This window comes from Ursus americanus, chromosome 36 (genome assembly GCF_024610735.1).
Source record: "Ursus americanus isolate L20-20 chromosome 36, mUrsAme1.1.p, whole genome shotgun sequence".
In the NCBI taxonomy this organism is placed as follows: Eukaryota; Metazoa; Chordata; class Mammalia; order Carnivora; family Ursidae; genus Ursus; species Ursus americanus.
The window spans coordinates 13,290,732-13,313,775 of record NC_142162.1 but is presented as its reverse complement, the minus strand read 5'-3'; the positions used below and the strand labels follow the sequence as shown (position 1 = coordinate 13,313,775).

Below are 23,044 nucleotides of genomic sequence, written 5' to 3'. Positions count from 1 at the left end.
GCAGTTTGCTGGGCTTGACTCCTATGATTTTAGGCAAGGAGAACCAAGGAAATGATTTGTCTGTTGCATTGACAGTCTTGGGTTTGATATCTATTTCATCTTCTGGTAATTAGCTAAAGTTTAGGGGTCTATATCCTTATACTTGCCACCATGTGCAGGAGATTAGTACTAAAAGGGACTTGTTCATATGATTAAATTTGAGAAACTGTACTTCCTTTATTAGAAGTTATGAAAGTCGAGCTTATTTTTCCATCCCAAGTGTTCAGTGTTCAGAAATTTGGTCAGTACTTGCCCAGAAATTTAACATACTCAATTTTAATTCTCCTACTTAGCCTTTTTTTTTTTTTTTTCTTTTTCTTTTTGGCTTCTATAATCAGCTCAGGGATGGGGGGGCAGTGGGAACAATTGTAGAAGCCTTAATTCAGGCCTGATTTCCCTTGGGTTCCAAGCATATTGTCCAGGCGGATGCAGAAGAAGGTGAGCAAAGACTTTACACATAGGCTCTGCTAACATTAATTGCCTATTTAAATAGTTGTCTTGGATTTTAGATCAACACAACTGCTGATGAAAAGGATCCTACAAATCCCTTCCGTTTCCCGAATATTGGCGTGGAGAAGTTTCTGGAATTGAATTCTGAGCAGAATCATGATGACTACTGTTTGGCCTATGTCTTCACAGACCGAGATTTTGATGATGGTGTTCTTGGTTTGGCTTGGGTTGGAGCACCTTCAGGTAGTTTATCTAACTATGTCTTGGCTTAATACTTGAAACAAGCAATTTTCCGGGCACATTGAATTTTACAAAACTTTAGTAGAAACTGATGCCTGCGCAATATCTTAATTTAAAAAGAACTTGAGTTAGGCAGGAGTCATAAGCATAATGTAAGTAGAAAAATAGATGGAGTAGCTTTTTATTTTGAAATGAGTACTAACAGGGAGATAGCCTAATAACATTCTGTACATTCAGTGGTTGAAATAATTTTATGAGGAAAAGTGGTACTTATTTCTGAAAACAAAAATGAAATAACTAATTTTTTTCATAAAAGTTAATGTTATTAATTAAAAAAAATTTTTTTCCGGGCAAGAGGTCCTTAGAATTAAAAGGGGAAAACTATGTTCTTGCTTCTGTTCTGCAATGAGATAGAGAGCAGAGAAACCCCGATCAGAAGCAGTAGGTAGAAAGAAAAGAAAGACTGCCCTTATTATTATTTTATTTATAGCCCTTAATTTAACAAAAGGTAAGTGTTGCCTGAAAAGAGATTTAAGCAGATGGCCCCAGTACCCACAGCTCCACTAACCTCACCACCTGGGCCCAAACTCTACCGGGGTCCCTGTCTTAGCCATGGAAACTGCTGTCACTAAGAAAGCTGGGATAGGATAATCCCCTTCCCATTACAGTGGGGGTAGGGGGCCTGTAATTTATAGTCTAATAAGTTCAGGAGCCTAGTTTAGAGAAATACAAATTTATTAATTGAAAGGTTGAGTAGAAACAATCCCAGACTCTTTGAATATAAATTTTGCCATATAGAGTTTGATCAGTAGCCTGTCATCTTTGGAGCTATATATGGTAATATCTCTTCTGATGTATCATTTCTATCTTTTTAAAAGATAGAATGCTTTATGCAGGGTAAGGGAAGCATTTTCTATTCCTGTTCTTTAATTAGTTTATTGTTTGATTTGTGATGTATATTTTAACATCTTAAGTAGTACTATATTTTAGCTTTTATATTTCTTACTTTATTTTTAAAGCCAGCAATGAATATAGTTTTACAATTTTCAAAGCTTCTTTTGTTTTTCTTCCACATTTTCATGATGTCATTAAGGTGCAAATTTATGTCATGAACTATATATCATAGTACAGTATTTTTGGAGATTTATATTTGTCTCTTATGTTGATCTGTCCTGGTTTTGTGTTACTTGCATTGTCAGCAGATTGTATAATCTCACTCTTTCCTATGATAATTTTACATGTTTTATAACTTTTATATTCTGAAATTTCTTTTCCCCTTCTTGAATAAGTTGGATGATTTATTACAAAGCTTATGATTTCTTCTTATTATTCATTAGTACTGTGAAAATTCAAGGATTCATTTGATTTTTTTGTTGTAAATTACCTTTAATGTAGTAAATTACCGTTAATATATTATCAGAATGTGCTCCTTAGACTAACAGCATCAGCATCACCTGGGAACTTGTTAGAAACGCAAATTCATGGACCCCACCCAGGTCTACTGAATCAGAAACTCTAGGTGTAGAGCCCAACAATCTTTGTTTGAATAAGCCTTCTAGGTGATTCTGATTCACATTCAAGTTTGAGAACTACCATATTCATATTTTTGTCTTTGAGGAAACTTACTCACAGAATGGCTTCTGGGCAAGTGATTGATGATTTCAAACCCGAAACCAAGAGCAGAGAGCCTGATGTGGGACTAGATCCCAGGACTCTGGAATCATGACCTGAGCCGAAGGCAGACGCTTAACTGACTGAGCCACCCAGGCACCCTGATCTTTCTTCTTTTGATCCAGCTTTTTCTAGTCTAGGGTATCTGCCTTAACATGAAATTGACAGTTTTCTTCTCTTCCCTTTGCCCTTTGACTGCCTGAACTGAGTTTTATATTTGACTCACATCGTATTTTTTAAAAAGATTTTTATTTGAGAGAGAGAGAGCGCACATAAGCGGGAGGAGGGGCAGAGGGAGAGGGAGAGGGAGCTCAAGCTGAGCACAGGGCTCCATCCCAGGACCCTGAGATCGTGACCTAAGCCTAAGGCAGACACTTAACCAACTGAGCCACCCAGGTACCCTACATTGTGTTTTTTTATAAGGAAAAATATATTTTTGGTTTTATGGATTATTTCAGTACCCTTCTGAGGTGTAGGTATTATTACCTCCATTCTGCAGATGAGGAAGCTTGGATTTAGAGATTTTGTGACCAATGCTGGATCACACAGAACTCGGAGTCTAGACCTTTTGACTCTAGGTTCAGTGCATTGGGTAGTTATTCTACTAAGTATTATATACTATAATATCTTAGCTTTCTCTGAGATGTTTCTGGTAAGAAGTTGAAATGTTTCCTGCATCTTAGTAGAGGTTTTGGTATTGTTGGAATCCATTTGTTTTGAAAGAGGAGTTATAAAAGGGTTCTGCTCTTTAATATTTAGATATCATTTTGGGTAATTGTCATGGCATAGTGGGAAGAGCACTGGTTTGGGAGCTAGGAGACTGGTTTCTTGTCTGTTCTGTCTCTATAAATTTAGGTAAATCATTTTGCTTCAACGTGTATATTTTTCAGACTGAATGTTTCTGTCTATAGATCTTAGTAATTTTTGTGGTTATCTGTTTATTAAAAAGTATCATTTCATAGCAGCTTGTGATCTATTACTGTTTCTTAATTTTTTCATTTTTATTTAGCCTAATTAATTTTGATTTTGTTGTATTATTTAGCCTAGTTTCATTTAATTCTGCAGATATTTTACTACAAATAGATGGTGGTGTGGAGGGTTTTGTTGTGATGTTAATTTTACAGAATATTACTCAAATTATTAGCTGTAGTCTTTACTGACTCAGTTAAGCTGGGACAAGCAGTGAAAGTTGAAACATTTGAATAGTAGGTTTTTTGTCTTTAAGTCTTCTTACACTACTTTTTATTCTTATTTAATATCATACTGTAGGTGGGTACTGCCTTGGGTTTGTTTAATCAGGAAAACAGCACCTCCTGCCCAACTCCATAATAAGTGGAAACAACTAGTGAACTGGGCTGGCTTGGAGGCTCCCATTTAAAATTATACAGGGATTAGAAGGGAGTCAGAAAAGGGGAGTCTGGTCTTGCGAACAAAGTCAGTGTTGATTATGAATCTGGAAGGATTTCTTTAAACTTTTCTTTGTATGAGCATGGTTCTGTGTTAAGCAGATAGCCTCTTATTTAATTTAGAGACTGAAGCACTGATTCCTTAACTAAGTAAATTCCTTATATTAGATAATCTTTTTATTTTACTTCATTTGTGGCACCCATCCAACATGTCTTTTGAGAGGGGCCATTTTAAAAAATATATTAAGGTACATTCTGTTCATATATTATCCTTCTTAATGTTATCCTAGTGAACATAGTCTCAGTTTGGGCAGGCCACTGAGTAAGGCTAGCTCTGGAATTTGTCTAGCTCTGGAATTTGTCTCCATAGTTAATCCTGAACCATTCGGTATTCCTCTGACCATTTGTGAGGAACATTTTTTGAGACATTTCAATTGTTAGCAATAGTCTCTTCTGTTTTTCTTAGTTTAGAAATTTTAGTTTGATTTTACGTATTAGGATTTAAGGGCATACAGAGCTCAATTCAGGTTCTCAAGATAACTCACAGCCTATCAAAGTCTTAATGTGTTGTTTAAAAGTCTAATTACAAGGCTGGGAGAATTATATTGTTAGAATATTATAACAGGACCGTTAATATTGGCATTTTGTGCTGTCTGGGTTGGATATTTAACATTTCTGGTCCCTCCCTATTACTTGTGAATACTGCTCTCCAGACATGAAAGACAAAGAAATGCCCTAAGACATTTCCTGATAACCTGTCAGGGAGTGGGACTATTGTCTGGTTCAAAATTACTGCTCAGATTAATATTGCATGATCAGTATGCTACTGTTAAGTTTTAAGCGTGTAGGCCTGCTCCTATCAAAACTGTGCTTGTGGACTCTGTCAGGGTATTATATTATCCTGCAGTTCTTCTAATTTTGGGGCTGGGTTGGGGGTCTGTTTTAAAGTTTTGGAGTGATACTCTGTGACTTTAGCTCTCAGACTGTACTCTAGATAAAAAAAAATGTCATTTTACTTCTTTGTTGGTTATTGAGCCATCTATCCATCAGTAATAGCTTTTAACTCAAAATAAAAAAATTTTTACCCTTCTCATTATAATTTACAATTTGTGTTTTGCAATGATGACTACATGTAGTAAAATTTTAAATGTATAATATAAAGCAATTACTGAACTTGAGCTGTGGTTTAGCTATCGGTATATATGAGATCACTGATTGAGTTTCTGGTACATCAGAACTAGTTGCATTATTTTATAAAAAAAGTAAACCGTAACTTAGCACTGGGTAATGTATGGAATTGCTGAATCACTATATTGTACACCTGAAACTAATATAACACTTTATGTTAACTATATTGGAATTTAAAAAAATCAGTGCACTACTGCCAAAAAGTATTAAACCATAACTTATAAAATTAAATATAGTATTTTATTTTTTCTGTATAATTGAGTTATTTTAACATATGTTAGTAGTTTGTAACAAATATTAAACTTTTCTATAAGTGATATACATTAAAACCAAAAGCATTTACTAAGATGTTAAACAAGATGTGAAATTACGAAGACTATATTTCAGAATAGTGCATTCAGATTTATGTCTGATTTTCCCTTAAACTATATAGACCTTAAAAATACAGAAAAATATATTATCAGAGTTTTTAATAAATGCTGTTTATTTTTTTCTTTTTTTAAATGATAAAGATTTACAGTGTGGAGTCTTCTATGCTTAATTCAAGTTTGACAGTACTGCATTGGACCAATTTGCGTATGACATATCTTCACTAAGGCAGGATATTAATTTACTATTTGTTTAAAACTATAATTGTTACATACAGAGTGCTTATTCATATCTTTTGTAATTTCTAGAAATACTGATACAGTCCTTAGGACTCATCTCCAAAAGTAGGAGTAGCATAAGAAAATACATTAAATATTCATAAATCATTTGCTGTGTTTTCTTTCGGTTCAGTTTTCTTTGTAGAATAGGTAGTAAGTTCTGAATATCATAAAGGTTCTCCATCTTGCACTGGTTAAAACCTGCATATGGCTCAGTCTTTCAGTTTACTTTTCTGTGGAGCTTGTTATTTTAGCTTCCTAAATCATAATAGTAATTCAAATTTATGTTAAATTTGTGTTAAATGTACCTTTAAAAAATTTATTTATTTATTTATTTATTTGAGAGAGTGAGAGAGCACAAGAGAGGGGGAGGGTCAGAGGGAGAAGCAGACTGCCTGCTGATGCGGAGCCTGATGTGGGGCTAGATCCTGGGACTCCAGGATCATGGCCTGAGCCAAAGGCAGACACTTAACCCACTGAGCCACCGAGGCGCCCCTTTTGAATTTACTTTCTTTCTTTTTTTTTTTTTTTTAAAGATTTTATTTATTTATTAGACAGAGATAGAGACAGCCAGTGAGAGAGGGAACACAAGCAGGGGGAGTGGGAGAGGAAGAAGCAGGCTCATAGCGGAGGAGCCTGACATGGGGCTCGATCCCATAACGCTGGGATCACGCCCTGAGCCGAAGGCAGACACTTAACCGCTGTGCCACCCAGGCGCCCCTTGAATTTACTTTCTAATCTTAAAATAAACAAGGCAGCAATTGTAATGTCATGCCATTCTTGCAAATCTGTTTTTAATTGCCTCCTATTATATGTTTAATCAGGGATTATAAATGTTAGATTTTTCAATGTTTTTTTTTTTAATTAAAGTTTTTTTTTTTTTAAGATTTTATTTATTCGACAGAGATAGAGACAGCCAGCGAGAGAGGGAACAGAAGCAGGGGGAGTGGGAGAGGAAGAAGCAGGCTCATAGCGGAGGAGCCTGATGTGGGGCTTGATCCCATAACGCTAGGATCACGCCCTGAGCCGAAGGCAGACGCTTAACCGCTGTGCCACCCAGGCGCCCCAGATTTTTTAATGGTTTAATAACTTAGTTGTAACTTTGCATATATAAAGCTAATTTGAAATAATTTGATCAGTTATCAGAATATCCTAACATTTGATTATATTTTAATAAAAAAGTCAAAGAGAGAAACCCTTTACATGTGAATGTAAACTAAAGAATTCTCACTAAGAGTCTTTAACAGAGTTACTAAACGAACTGTGTTCTCAGTACAGTGTACATACAGACGTGGGCTGGCCAGCCAATTTCTGATTTTCCCGTTGTTCTTTCTCTAATTGCTTATATTACCTGCCTTTAGATGTATAAGTACTTTCATTTTGGTTTTAGGCTATTTTGGAAAGATCGTATTATGGAACAGGTGAACTACAAAGTGATTTAATATGTATAACAGAAGTAGCATTATGGGTTTTCTTTTAAAGTTTGAAAGTATTCTCAAGACACATTGGAAAATCATAATTCAATTTTTTGAACTTATTTTGAAAAAAATTTCAAACCTGCTGAAAAGTTGCAGGAATAGTATAGTGAACTCCTGGTAGATTAATCAGTCAACATTTTTCCACATTTGCTTTCTTCTCCTTCCTTCCCTCCCACTGTCCTTTTTTTGCCCGCTGGACGTATTTCTTTTCTTTTTCCCCCAGCTTTATTGAGGTATAACTGACAAAATTGTAGGCTACTTCAAGTGTACAATGTAGTGAATGATTCGATATTCACGTACATTGTGAAAGGGTTCCCCCCACTGAGTTAACACATCCATCACCTCACATATTATTTATTTTTGGTGAGAATGTTTCAGTTTTACTCTCTTCATAAATTTCATTTATACAATACTGTGTTATCAACTATAGTCATCATGTTATACAGTAGATACTTAGAACTTACTCATTTTTTAACTGGAAATTTGTACCCTTTTACAAATCTCTCTCTATCCCCCTACTTCCTTGCCAGCCCCTGGCAACCACTATTTTTTTTCTTTTTTAAAAAATATATTGTATATTGCCTCTCAAGATAGTGAATCATGCACTCCTGTGCATCACTATTATTTATGGAAGTGACTTTCTCAGAATCTACCTGAGATTATTTTTTTCAACTCTCATTTAAATTAAATGTTTTCTTTTTCCTTTTTTTTTAACGAGAAGGTATAGGCTTTGACAGTGTAAATACGGGTATATTCAAATTTAACAAACTTTTTTTTTTTTTTTTGCTTAATTAATGGGAGCAAAAATTAGGGAATATTTTGATTATGAAGAACATTTTTTAAGGGCCTTGTACTAAGTCCTGGGAGTTTCTTTATGTGTCCCATTAAAACTTACTTGAAATGACTTCCTAATCTTGGGCTAAAGAAACTTTCGAGTATTTGATATACGTGGGATATATAAAATGTTTTAATTTAATATAGTATATATTAGAAAGTTATTTTGGGGGTTAAATAGATGCTAATTTAGCCATCTTTTGTTCTAAATTAGGAAGCTCTGGAGGAATATGTGAAAAAAGCAAGCTGTATTCAGATGGTAAGAAGAAGTCCTTAAACACTGGAATTATTACTGTTCAGAACTATGGATCTCATGTACCCCCCAAAGTCTCTCACATTACTTTTGCTCATGAAGTTGGACATAACTTTGGATCTCCAGTAAGTATTGCCTAATTAGTAGATTCTTTAGAAGTTATTAATTTTATGTTGAATGATTTGTTTACATTGAATATAAGTACATATGGATGTTTAGTTTGTTTTTCTTTTAGTTGGAGTATAGTTGACTGTTTAGTTTTTATATCTTGGAATACGGGAATATACTTAACAGTAGTGAAAGGGAGGAAGATAGAATATTTGCAAGTCAAATAAGAAAAGTAAGCATAACAATGCAGGTTTCTATGAAGGCAAGGAATTTTATCTGTTTCATTCACTTCTCTGTCTGCTGGTCCTAGAACAGTGCCTACGAGCAAGGGAAGGGGCAGAGGGAGAGGGAGAGAATCTTTTTTTTTTTTTTTTTTTAAAGATTTTATTTATTTATTCGACAGAGATAGAGACAGCCAGCGAGAGAGGGAACACAAGCAGGGGGAGTGGGAGAGGAAGAAGCAGGCTCCCAGCAGAAGAGCCTGATGTGGGGCTCGATCCCATAACGCCGGGATCACGCCCTGAGCCGAAGGCAGACGCTTAACCACTGTGCCACCCAGGCGCCCCAGAGGGAGAGAATCTTAAACAGGCTCCTATGCAGGGCTCTATCTCACGACCCTGAGATTGTGACCTGAGCCGAAATCAAGAGTGGGATGGATGCTCAACCAGCTGAGCCACCCAGGCTCCCCTCACTTTTCATCGTTTAAAGTACATTTTGAATGTTAGCAAACTGTGGAGTGTTTTTTTTTTTTTTTTTGCTTGGTTTCTGTTAAAGCATTATCAGGGTTTGTTAGATTTGTCTTTTTCTATTGTGGATTGGTATTTTAAAATTTTTCAGTGTGCTATTCAAAATTTTTCAGTATGAAAAATTTTTACACAAAAGTAGAGAAAAACAGTGCAATAAATTCTTACATGCCTGTTATCTAGAATAGGGGTCAGTAAACTTTTTCTATAAAGAGCCTGCTAGTAAACATTCTAGGTTTTGGGGGTAACATTTGGTCTCTGTTGTATATTTTTCTTTGTTGTTTTTACAATCCTTTAAACATGGAAAACCATTCTTAGCCTAGGCATGTAGAAATGGGCTGTGGGCTCCGGTTTTTCAACTTCTGATTGGGATTCAGCTGTTACCAAGATGTTGCCACATCTTTCTGTGTGTTTCTTTCTTTTGGTAAGGTATTAAAAGCAGATTTATTCACCCTTACATATTTCAGTATACATCCCTAAAAAATTAGACATTTTCTTACATAACCGTAATGTGGTTATGATACCTGACAAAATTAACAATTCTTTGGTGTCATTTAGTACTCAGTCCATCATACTGATTTTCAAGTGACCTAAAGATTAATGCACACAGAAATGCAAAATACTGAAAGAAAGTCTCTTTGTGATTTTGGTAGGGCTTATTAAATAACAAATTTGGGAAAATTTCATATGACAACTATGTAAATTCATTGTACTTGTACCATATCACTTGTAAAATGGAAATTTTCGTGAGGTTAGAAAAAAATTATATAGTTGGAGCTTAAAATCTTCAAATGCACTTCTCTAATTTTCTCCCAGTTTGTAAAATAGAAGTGCCATCTCACTGAGTTGCAAGTCTTTCTTCTTCTAAGTCCCTATCGGAAATTGATAGATTATTAATATTCTTGGATAAACTATTTGTGTTTAATCTTTTTGCCTCTTGACAGCTTTTGTGATCTGTTCTTTGGTTTGTTTTGTTCTTGAGCCTGATAAATTTTTTCTCATTGGAGGTTCAAAACTTTGAAAGCGGTTTCTCTTTGCAGCACATGTACATTATGTGATCTGTTTTATTTATTTATTTGAGAGAGAGCATGAGCATGAGCGAAGGAAAGGGAGAAGCACACTCCCCGCTGAGCAGGGAGCCTTATGTGGGGCTTGATCCCAGGACTCAAGGATCATGACCTGAGCCAAAGGCAGATGCTTAACTGACTGAGCCACCCAGGCGCCCCACACTATGTGATCTGTTCTTAAAAGAGTAATTGAAATGTGGAGATGAGCAGAGAACTATTGCTTGTGGTTGGTTTTGTTTTTTCAAGGGCAAGTAAATGTTCTCTTTTCTTTCTCCGTCCCCCTGATTCCTACCCTTACTGGGGGAGTTGTAGTACCCTTCAGCTACTCCTCTGTCCTTCAGTCTAGGGCCTTCCCATTTTTTTCTTCTATTTACATTTTATTTATTTATTTTAAATCAACATATGATGTATTATTGGTTTCAGAGGTACAGGTCTGTGATTCATCAGTGTTATAAAATACCAGTGCTCATTACATCACGTGCCCTCCTTAATGTCCATCACCCAGTTACCCCATCACTCCACCCCCTCCCTTCCAGCAACCCTCTGTTTTGTTCCTGTGATTAAGAGTCTCTTACGATTTGTCTCCTTCTCTGATTTCATCCTGTTTTATTTTTTCCTCTCTTCCCCTGTGATCCTCTATTTTATTTCTTAAATTCCACGTATGAGTGAGATCATATAATTGTCTTTCTCTGATTGACTTACTTCGCTTAGCATAGTACCCTCTAGTTCCACCCACGTTGTTGCAAATGGCAGGATTTCTTTTCTTTCTTTTTTTTTTTTTAAGATTTTATTTATTTATTTATTTGACAGAGAGAGACAGCCAGCGAGAGAGGGAACACAAGCAGGGGGAGTGGGAGAGGAAGAAGCAGGCTCCCAGTGGAGGAGCCTGATGTGAGACTCGATCCCAGAACGCCGGGATCACGCCCTGAGCCGAAGGCAGACACTTAATGACTGCGCCACCCAGGCGCCCCAAGATTTCATTTTTTTGATGGCTGGGTAGTATTCCATTGTGTGTGTGTGTGTGTGTGTGTGTGTTGTGTTTGTGTGTACACACCACATCTTCTTTATCCATTCATCTGTCCATGGACATCTGGGCTCTTTCCATAATTTGGCTGTTGTGGACATTGCTGCTATAAACATTGGGGTGCAGGTGCCCCTTTGGGTCACTGTGTTTGTATCTTTGGGGTAAATACCCAGTAGTGCAATTGCTGGGTTGTAGGGTAGCTCTATTTTCAACTTTTTGAGGAAGTTCCATACTGTTTTCCCAAGTGGCTGCACCAGCTTGCATTCCCACCAACAGTGTAGGAGGGTTCCCCTTCCTCCGCATTCTCATCAACATCTGTCATTTCCTGACTTGTTAATTTTAGCCATTCTGACTGGTGTGAGGTAGTATCTCATTGTGGTTTTGATTTGTATTTCCCTGATGCTGAGTGATGTAGGGTCTCCCCAGTTTTAAAGTGCATACAAATTACCAAGGATCTTAAAATACAGATTCCAATCTGGGGGGGAGGGCAAGTTTCTGCATTTTTTTTTTTTTAAGTAGGCTCCAACTTGAGGCTTGAACTCATGACCCTGAGATCAAGACCTGAGCTGAGATCAAGAGTCAGACACTTAACCAACTGAGCCACCCAGGCGCCCCAGTTTTTACATTTCTGAGACATTCCCAGGTGATGCTGTAGCTGCCCCTGGTCTGCAGACCACACTTGGAGTAGGGAATCTAATCTGTTCTCTTTTCATTTTCTGTCTAATCTATTCCCTACCCAGCTGCCAGAAATTTTTTTTAGTATATTAATTTTATATTACTTATGGCTTTTTGTTTAATGGATAAATTGGTTCACATTCTTGCCTACCCTGCTCTCTTTTCGTCACATACCAGACTACTTTTAATGACTCTCCCGTGCTCAATCACACCCCATTCCTTTGTGCATGTTGTTCACACTACCATTGCTATACACAGTAGTGGTTACTATTAAATTACTTACAGATATTTACCAAGAGCAGCCAGAACTATAAATTCCTGAGCCCGTCTCCCTTGACATCTTTACCTGAAATCTGTCTTTATTTCTCCTGTTGTACATCTGTACTATGTCAGTGTTACTTTCTCTGAGTGGTTCACACTATCACTTACATTTATTAATCCTGTCCCAAATCTTTATTGTACACCTGTTGTTAACCACTTTATAAGCTTTGTCTTGGGTTGTTGTAATCATAAATGAGACAAGTTTCTGTCTCTCAGTATGAAAGTTATAATATGTGCTTGTTCGTACCTAAGATTAATCTTTGTCTAGGTTATAGTTCTGATTGTTTTGATCACGTCACTTCGGTTTACAACCTTATTTCCTGTACCTGCTGATATTGCTGATACAGTTTTCCTTATCTTAGCATTTAGGGTTTTCCATCTTTTGGGTTCAGGTATATTTCCAGTGTTAACTGCCCTCTCCTGTCAAATTATTCATAGTCCTTTAAAAATTTCCTTTTGCCAAGAAGCCAGTTCCTTCCCATCTCTGCCTACTGAAATCTTGATCCACGTTGTTATATAATGTAAATTGATAGAGCTCTTGTGTCAGTTGTTTGTCAGTATGTATCAAGACCCTTGTTTGACCTTTTAACTCAGAAACTCTACCCTTGAGAATCCAACTAAAAGAAAAATGCAGAATCTGTCAAAATTTATGTGCATTAGGGGCGCCTGGGTAGCGCAGTCATTAAGCGTCTGCCTTCGGCTCAGGGTGTGATCCCAGCATTCTGGGATCAAGCCCCGCATCAGGCTCCTCCGCTGGGAGCCTGCTTCTTCCTCTCCCACTCCCCCTGCTTGTGTTCCCTCTTTTGCTGGCTGTCTCTATGTCAAATAAATAAATAAAATCTTTAAAAAAAAAAAAGATTTATGTGCATTAAAAAACGTATCCATTGCAGTTTTATTTATTTATAGCAAAAAGTTTTAAACAGCCTAAATGGCCCCACAATAGGAAAGTATCCTGGAGTGGTCTGCAATCATTTAAAGATCAGTGTTTGCCTCATACTGTTAAGCTGAAAGAAACCATGTATATAACTGTACAAGTGGTATAGTTCAAATTTTATATTAAAATATGACATGATAGGTACAAGTCAGGTAGGAAGTAGACCAAAATGCTAATGGTAGTTATTATGCATGGTTGATTATGATTGAAATTTTTTATCTTTTTTAATTTTCTAAATTTTCTAAAAGAGTACGTATTGTTTCTGTAGTCAGAAAAGTTTTTCTGTTTTCTTGTCAAACTTTGAGTTTCTTTGTGAAACCATTTGAACTGTCAGCACTTTTTGGGGATAGCAAGATGGCCTTTACATTCTGTTTTATATTTTTACTGGTGTGCTTGTTTATCCCCTGTTCCGAGGATGACAAATACGAATAGTTGGCATGCCTGTTTTAACCTCTTCCTCCCTCCATGGCCGCTAATGATGATCCATTACAATATCCTCTGGCTAGTAAAGTGATAACTGATTAGCAAGACCTGTTAGTTTGTTTATGTGTATGGAAGTAAGTAAGCAACCAAGCTCTTTGCCCAATGTGGGGTTTGAACTCATGACCCTGAGATCAAGAGTTACGCACCCTTTATCAACTGAGCCAGCCAGGCACCCCCGATCAGTGATATCTGTAATAGATTTCTGGGGCAGAGTCAGACTAGCCAGGGATATCAAAATATGCTATCTCTTTTAAATAGAATATAAGGCTTTTGAGGGCTAGGGACAGTGCTTAAACTCATCTTTACATTTTTATATTATATTTTTAGTTCCTCATATAATGTTGGACACATTCTAATATTTATTGAATTGGAAAATACTCTGTGATATCAAGAGTTATGCAGTATTGGAATTTTTTTTTCTTTTTCTAAAATTCTAGTGCTGAGAATGATTCTTGTGTCATATATTATCATAAACCAAATTGAATTCTATAGAATGAAAACATAAGGCAAGGTAATATTGGAGAATAGTCAAGAGTTGTTAAATGCTTAAAAAAAAAAAAGAGTTGTTAAATGCTGAATCTTGGTTCAAGAGAATAGCAAGAGGTGCCAGGAAGAATAAATGTAATAGGAGAGGTCTTATTTTTAATAGTTGCTTCAGGGGGGCACCTGGCTGGCTCAATTGGAAGAGCATGCAACTCTTGATCTTACAGTCATGAGTTTGAGCCCCATATTTGATGTAGAGATTACTTAAATAAATAAAAAAAAGGAACAGAATCTTAAAAAAAAAATAGTTGCTTCAGATTAGGGAGTAGAAAATGAAAGTAATTTAGATGGGTTTTGAGAAGAAATATAATGCCCTTGGGCATTCTTTCTGGAGGGTTGAATTGTTGGATATTCAAATAACACTTTAATTAAATAGAACTTTTACTTTAGGACCCAAATATTTTCACCCTTGCTGGCAAGTTCTGAATTGTTGTTTCAGGAGCATTGTGAGGTTGTTTGTTTGTTTTTTCCCTAAGATTTTATTCATTTATTAGAGAGAGAGAGCATGTGGGATCACAAGCAGGGGGGAGTGGGAGAGGGGGAAGCAGGCTCCCCGCTGAGCAGGGATCCTGGGATCATGACCTGAGCTGAAAGCAGCCACCTAACCAACTGAGCCACCCAGGTGCCCCTGGTTTGTTTTTTAATGCGTATCTCCTGGGGTAGGAGGGAAGGTGGGGATGCTGCTATGATGTGGTGGTATTCCGTTAGTTGATCTCAGTGCTGGTCACATAAGTATATTTGCTTTGAGAAATCTTACGAAACTATAGATTGGTACTTGGTACTTTTCAGTATGTATCTGATGCTTCAGTAACATTTGCCAACACCATAAACTCTGTGTACATATACATGTATGTCTGTTGTTTTACTCTTGTAAAGCAGTGTTTTAGTTTTACTACTTGGCTTTTCTTAATTGTCATTTAAAAATAGCATTTACTGGGGTACCTGGGTGGCTCAAATGACTCTTGGTTTTGGCTCAGGTCATGATCTTACAGTTATGGGATCGAGCCCTGTGTCAGGCTCTGTGCTCAGTGTGGAGTCTGCTTCAGATTCTCTCTCCCTCTCCCTCTCTCTCTCTCTCAAATAAATACATAGTATCTTTAAAAATAGCCTTTACTTATCTTTCTTATGTACTAGTTAATAAGTCAGCTCTCTTAGACGCCTATCTTGTATGTACTTAGCTTCATGCCATTCTCTTTTGTTTCCTGTGTTTCCCCACCTGTCTTCTCTGAACTAGTCATAGTAATTTAGCATGTATGTTAAAGAATATTTAGTCATTTTAAGTAGTTTATATTCCTCTTACTAGTTTTAAAAGTTAGGTGAGCTTATTTTTTTTCATTTTATTAAGTTTTTAGTTTTAATTCCAGTGTAGTTAGCATGCAGTGTTATATTATTTTCAGGTATACAATATAGTGATTGAACAATTCTGTACCTGACTCAGTGCTCATCGTGATAAGTGCACTCCTTAACCCCCGTCACCTATTTCACCCATCGCCCTACCCACCTCCTCTCTGGTAACCGTCAGTCTGTTCTTATAGTTAAGAGTCTGTTTCTTGGTTTGACTCTCTTTTTCCTTTGTTCATTTGTTTTGTTTCTTAAATTCCACATATGAGTGAAATTATGTGGTATTTGCCTTTATCTGACTGATTTATTTCACTTAGTATTATTCTCTCTAGCTCAATCCATGTTGTTGCAAATGGTAAGATTTCATTTTTTATAGCTAAATCATATTCCATTGTATATATGTACTGCATCTTCCTTATCCCTTCATCTGTCAGGAGGCACCTGGCCTGTTTCCATAATTTGGCTTTTGAAAATAATGCTGCAATAAACATAGGAGTGCATGGCGACCTTATTTTTGATAGACTTTATGGTGGTTTATCCTCCATTCTACTCCGTCTTTACAGAGCTGTACATTGTGTGGCTAGACCTTCACTCATTTTTCCTCCCCTTCTAAGACAGTGGCTCCTAAAAGAGCAAATTGTTTTCCTTCTCACAGTCTAAATCAATTGTAGGATCTTTTTTAGAGGAGAGTCCACAAGCTTCCAATGTTCTTCTGGTGAGAAAATTACATTTAATCAGATGACCTGAAAACCTTATTTTACTTCCTGTTTATGTAACTCTATATTCTGTTTGGCAGCATGATTCTGGAACAGAGTGCACTCCAGGAGAATCTAAGAATTTAGGACAGAAAGAAAATGGCAATTACATCATGTATGCAAGAGCAACATCTGGGGACAAACTTAACAACAATAAATTCTCACTCTGTAGTATTAGAAATATAAGCCAAGTTCTTGAGAAGAAGAGAAACAACTGTTTTGTTGGTATGTATGTTTCCCCAACATATATTTTCAAACATTCAGAAAACTTGAAACACTTATGCACCCATCACCTCTATTTTATAACTATTAAAACTTTGGTGTATTTACTTTACCACTTATCCATCCCTCAATTCCATGTTTTTTTGTTGTGATTCAAAGTGGATTGCAGACATCAGTATGCTTCACCCTTAAACACTTTAGCCCATATAATTGAAGTTCGATATTGTTTGTGGTTCTTTTTTTTTTTTCACTAAGTGAAATGTTGCACAGTAAATCCAACATTTAATGAGCTTTGACAAATGGATTTACCTGTATAACCTAAGCACCTGTCAAAATACGGAATATTTCTGTCACCCCAGAAAGTTCTTTCATTTCCTTTTGCAGTCAGTTTCTGCCCCCAACACATTCTCAGAGGCAACGATTATTCTGATTTATTTCACTGTGGAGAAATTTTGCTTGTTTTACTTCATATAAGTGGAATCATATGGTTTACATTCTTTTGTGGAGGGCTGCTTTCACTCAGCATATTTTGAGATTCATCATTAGTGTTCTCTTTTATTGCTGAGTAGTTAATACTGCATTGTATGAATATATCACACTTTGCTCATCCACTCTCCTATTGATGAACACCTGGGCTCTTCGGGTTTTAGCTAATATGAATAAAGCTGCTGTGAAATTCTTTTTTGCCTTATGCTAAAGAAAAATATGTATAATATAAATAAAAATAAATAAAAATAAAAATATACAAAATTTGTATCTAAGCTACTTTTAAGTTAAAATTCAGTGGCATATTAAGTATATTTGTAGCGATGTACAACCATCACCACCACCCATTTCCAAACTTTTTCATGTCTCCAGATAGAGATTCTGTGATCATTAAGCAGTAACTCTGGTTTCCCTCTCTCCCTACTTCGTAACCTCTAATGTATTTTTTGTCTCTATGAATTTGCCTATTCTAGGTACCTCATACAGATGGGATCATACAGTATCTGGCCTTCCATGTCTGACTTATTTCACTTAGCATAAAACTTTCAAGATTCATTCAAATTGTAGCGTGTACAGAATGCCATTCTTTTTATGGCTGAATAATAGTCCGTTGTAAGGATAATACCACATTTTGTTTATCCATTCATCTGTTATGCCGTCCTTGCGGCATTTAATATGTTCTAAATAGTCTATGTTGTTTCATGTTTGTTTGGGTCCCTGTCTACTTCATAAGATTATAAATTACTTGAGGGCAAACACATCTACCTCCTTCCTGCTCTCCACTCATCGATGCCCTACTAAACCATTCTCCATTTCTAAAATGTTATATAATGTCACTCTGAAATGTTATATAAATGGAATCATACAACATGGAACCTTTGAGATTGGCTTTTTTCACTCAGCATAATTCCCTGAAGATTCATTCAGATTGTCGCCTGTATCAGGAGTTTGTTTTATTGCTGAGTAGTATTCCATGGTGTGTATGTACCACAGTTTGTTGACAGTTGTAGCACAGGCTGCAAGGGAACACAGCTGGAACACGTGAACCCAACACAAGGCATAGCTGAGTCCAAACTATTCTAGAAAGACTAGCTTTATATTTAGAAAGTTCATTCACCTGTTCAAGGCTGCCTGGGCTATTCTGAGTTTCTGGCTATTACGAATAAAGCAGCTATAAACATTTGTATACAGGTTTTTTATGCGAACATAAGTTTTCATTTCTCTGGGATAAATTCCTCCAAATCCAGTTGATGGATCATATAGTAATTGTTTGCTCTTATTTATACAGAACTGTCCAAGTGTTTCCTGGAGTGGCTGTATTATTTTAGATTCCCATCAGCAGTGCATAAGTGATCTAATTTCTCTGCATCCTTGCCACCTTTTGGTGTTTTTATTGTTTTTATTTTATCCATTCTGATAGCTGTATAGTGATATTTGTTGTGGTTTTAATTTGTATTTTTCTGATGACTAAAGATGTTCATCTTTTCATGCACTTTATTTGCCATCTGTATATCTTCTTTGGTAAAATGTCCATGTTTCTTGGCCATTTCTCATTGGATTTTTTTTTTTCTGTTGAGTTTTGAGACGTCTTTATATAGCCTATATACTAGTCATTTGTCAGATATTGATCTGCACATATTTTTCTTCCATTCTGTAACTTTTCATTTTATCCTCTTCACAGAATTTGTCCCAGAATAAAAATTGAATTTTGATCAGGCCCAAATTTTAATTTTTACTTATATTGATTAGCTTTTTCTTTAAGGCCTTCTATTTCTTTTAAAAGGGCAGATCCCAATTATATTGATGGTATCGTTTTTGTTATTCCTGTTGTTATTATCACTGGTAGGTTTTCTAAAACATCTTATGTAGAAGTGCTACATAAATTGGATTTTCACAGTGAACTTTCTGATTGAAGTTGTCTTTTAAAAATGAGCGTATTGCTGTGTAGGTATTATGGTAAGGAAATTTGTTTCTTAAACTATAATGAGGTATGTATCTATTGTATTTTTTGCGTTTAAACAGCACGTTTTCCACTGTACAGAGCCGATTAACGTACATTAAAAAATTATTTATTGACTAGGATACAATCAGCTAAACATAATGTGGGAAATTCTGTAAGACAAAATGACCCAATTTCTTTAACAAATAAATAGTGTAAAAATAAAAAGAGAGAAGGGAGTCTCTTATATATTAAAAGAACACATATCAACCAAAAGCAGCCATGGAGTTGAGGATCCTTAGGTGGAACTTGGTTCTAATAAATCAATTGTAAAAAGTCAGTTGAGGAAATTGAACATGGATTGGCTATTAGATGCTATTAAGCATATTGTTAATTTTGTTAGATATGGTAATGCTATTATGGTTAGATTTAAAAAAGAAAAAAAACTCCTATCTCTTAGATTCATTTTTATTTACAAGAATAAATGAATATGTTAGGTGGAATTTTTTATAGCATATTGTTGATAGTTGTTAAAGCTAAGCGATTGGTACATGGGAGTTCATTGTACTTCTGCTACTTCTATGAATGTTTTAAATTTTCTGTTAATACAGAAGATTTAATTTTTTTCTGGTTGATGAAGCACTAACTTAATTTGTATTTGCGTAATGTAAAGTGCAGTCATTGTTCAATAAAGCTCAGTGTGGCCTAAATAGAATGTTACCACTTCCAGAAGGGACCTTAAAGGGGACCGTAATGTCAAATCTCTTCACTGTACAGATTAAGAAACTGAGGCCCCCCCCAAAAGGGAAGTGACTTGCCCAAGGCCACATTGCTAGTTAGTGACTGAGCCACTGTTAGAATTGAATTTAGGTCTTCTGATTTCGAGATTCCTAGCTCTGCTTTTTGTATTCATCAAATTATCCTTTCTCCCTTTGTTATGAGGTTCCACAGTTTGTTAATTTTAAATCAAATTCATGTGTACAGATAATGCTTACTTTGTTTTATTGATTTTCCTCAGAATCTGGCCAACCTATTTGTGGAAATGGGATGGTGGAGCAAGGTGAAGAGTGCGACTGTGGCTATAGTGACCAGTGTAAAGATGAGTGCTGCTACGATGCGAACCAGCCAGAGGGGAAGAAGTGCAAGCTGAAGCCTGGGAAGCAGTGCAGGTACCCTGCCTGTCTCGGGGGTGCTCACGCTGCCACTGGGCAGCCGAGGGCAGTTATGACCCATTGAAAATTGACGTTAAGAGATGCATGGGGTTTGGAAACTCTGTCTTTATTTGCTGTTGCCTTACATCTTTTTCTGGAGTAGCATTGATGAGTGCACTCAGTGTGCTTGCCAGATTGAGCTACTTGTAATTGTAACTTGTGTGGTGAGTGTAAAAAAAAGACAGGCAAGGGTGCTCAGTAAAATACATACTGTTTAGTTCCTAACTTAAAGATGTGACTATCGTCCGTATTTTTAGAATCTTAACTTTAAATATTTAGGTAATACAGATTTCATTGACTCTTGTAACTTAGTGTCATATGATTATTTCACTTGTCAAAATTACTTTGGTAGTGGTAGATATAAGCAATAGAATATTGCTTGTGCACTACTTTTAAAATGGTTGGTCTGTATATCCTAGTTTGATTTTAGCATACAAATGTGAGAAAAATTGATGAATTGACTAATGTATGATGTAACCGTGAAACACACTGATAGCTCCCCCAATATTAAATCTATTTTCTATGATAGCCTTTCACTAAAGGCAGGTAGAATAAGAATGTTGAGTATAGTATGCCTTGATTATAAAAACAAGACAATCACTTTTTTACATTTATAGAATGTTGAAATTTAGTAGCCTCTTGGTCCAAAATTTGAAGTTTTATGCCAGTAACATACTTACCATTTAAAAGATGAGATTCATGATTGAAAAATTAGGACCATATCTATGTATATAGGAAATATACTAGTGATTTTCTTTAATCACTTTACTGTTTATTCTAGCCCAAGTCAAGGTCCCTGTTGTACAGCACAGTGTACATTCAAATCAAAAACCGAGAAGTGTCGGGATGATTCAGACTGTGCAAAAGAAGGAATATGTAATGGCATCACAGCTCTCTGCCCAGCCTCTGATCCTAAACCAAACTTTACAGACTGTAATAGGCATACACAAGTGTGCATTAATGGGGTAAGCATTTGATTTATAAGCTTTTTATTTAGTTTTAGAAAACCTGCTTTTTCAGAATAATTGTTTATTCTTAAAGCTGCAGAGTTCCAATAATTGATCCTGGTCCCTGTTTTAATAATATCCCTGTCTGTTTCCCCATAAAGCCATGAAGGTGTCATGTGGCATAAGTGCCTGGTGGCATTCGATTAGTTACTGACTTACCTTTCATCTTTCCACTGCGTGTTTTGATAGTCTCTAGAGAAAAATAGTTGTATAGCTAGGCATATGACTTTGCATGGCTTTTGAGTTTTATAAATTGGTATTTTAACAGCCTACATAAAAGAACTCTTCTGGTCATTTTATCTAAATGTGAAGCCTTTAAAGCTTTCTTGGCTAAATACTCACTTTACATGAGGAAATTTCATTTTTCTCTTCTTATAACGGAGCCATAAAAACCAATGTAAAATTGATACTCATCTGATCTCTTTCTCTGTTTCTGTTTCGTTTAGATTTTTTAAAGTTGCCATTTCTTTAAAAGATTTGCTGCCTTAATTGCACTTAACTCTTTTTCAGGTGTGTTTATATGATCCATTTCTTTTTTTTTTTTTTTTAAAGATTTTATTTATTTATTCGACAGAGATAGAGACAGCCAGTGAGAGAGGGAACACAAGCAGGGGGAGTGGGAGAGGAAGAAGCAGGCTCATAGCAGAGGAGCCTGATGTGGGGCTCGATCCCAGAACGCCGGGATCACGCCCTGAGCCAAAGGCAGACGCTTAACCGCTGTGCCACCCAGGCGCCCCTATATGATCCATTTCTGATATTAATCTATGCTTTTTTTTCCACTTGTATTTCTACTTAATTGTTTTAGCAGGAGCGGTGTATATCTGTCTGTTACTGTGAACAGTAGGTTTGACTGTATAGAGACAATCGCTGGTCTTTTATTTTTCTTCCAGCAATGTGCAGGTTCTATCTGTGAGAAGTATGGCCTGGAGGAGTGTACCTGCGCCAGTTCAGATGGCAAAGATGACAAGGAATTATGCCATGTCTGCTGTATGAAGAAGAGTAAGGCTTTTAAAACAAGAATATAACATCTGTTTTAAAACCTAATTTTTCTCCTAAATTTTTTTAAAGTTTATTATTGTTATTATTTTTAGTAATCTCTATACCCAGTGTGGGGCTTGAACTCACAACCCTGAGATCAGGGGTTGCATGCTTCTCTGACTGAGCCAGCCAGACACTCCTAAATTTTTCTTTTTTCTTTTTTTTGAGTAAACTCTACCCCCAACGTGGGACTTGAACTCACGACCCCAACATCAAGAGTCATATGCTGTATCAACTGAGCCAGCCAGGCATCCATTTTTCTCCTAAGTTTTAAGCATTAAACTTTGATACCCAGTTTAGATGGATAATTTCCACCAATACTGATCATCTTTGGAAAATTTTAAATGTAGCATAGCATTGTGTTTCTAGTATTATGATCCCTACAATGTTTTAAAAATGATAAGCTAGACAAAAACCTGCCAGCTTTATGGCAATAATTAATATAATTAATATAAACACTGTTAGCCATTGTAGATACTAAGTCAAGAGTTGCTGGCTGTTTGTTTAATATTGTATGTTTAAGGCAAATTACCAATGGTGTTATCCAGCCTAACTAATGCAAGATTTCCTGGTAGGAAATCTGATCTTCAATTTATATTTGGCACTTCTTTTCCAGTGGATCCATCAACTTGTGCCAGTACAGGATCTTCGCGGTGGAACATGCACTTCGTTGGTCGAACCATCACCTTGCAACCTGGATCCCCTTGCAATGATTTTAGAGGCTACTGTGATGTCTTTATGCGGTGCAGATTAGTAGATGCTGATGGTCCTCTGGCTAGGCTTAAAAAAGCAATTTTTAGTCCAGAGCTCTATGAAAACATTGCTGAATGGATTGTGGTAAGTATAGTTTTCATTTATAAAGAAACCTTAACATGGTTTTTTGGTAATTTTATCTGGCCAGCGGTCACTAATGTTATAAGAAAATCACTTCTGTTTGTACT

At 36.2% G+C, this 23,044-nt stretch overlaps 1 protein-coding gene across 3 annotated transcripts in view; it reads left to right on the top strand.

Annotated features, from left to right (window-relative positions):
- ADAM10 (ADAM metallopeptidase domain 10) overlaps window positions 1-23,044 on the top strand; it is a 133,787-nt gene that overhangs the window by 94,347 nt on the left and 16,396 nt on the right. For all 3 annotated transcript variants that reach the window (XM_045786677.2, XM_087859170.1, XM_045786763.2), the window contains exons 8-14: window positions 549-732; window positions 8,168-8,331; window positions 16,242-16,425; window positions 19,866-20,016; window positions 20,840-21,023; window positions 21,956-22,064; window positions 22,720-22,940. In XM_045786677.2, coding sequence (XP_045642633.1) covers window positions 549-732; window positions 8,168-8,331; window positions 16,242-16,425; window positions 19,866-20,016; window positions 20,840-21,023; window positions 21,956-22,064; window positions 22,720-22,940 — 1,197 coding nt within the window. The remainder of the gene's footprint in view (window positions 1-548; window positions 733-8,167; window positions 8,332-16,241; window positions 16,426-19,865; window positions 20,017-20,839; window positions 21,024-21,955; window positions 22,065-22,719; window positions 22,941-23,044) is intronic.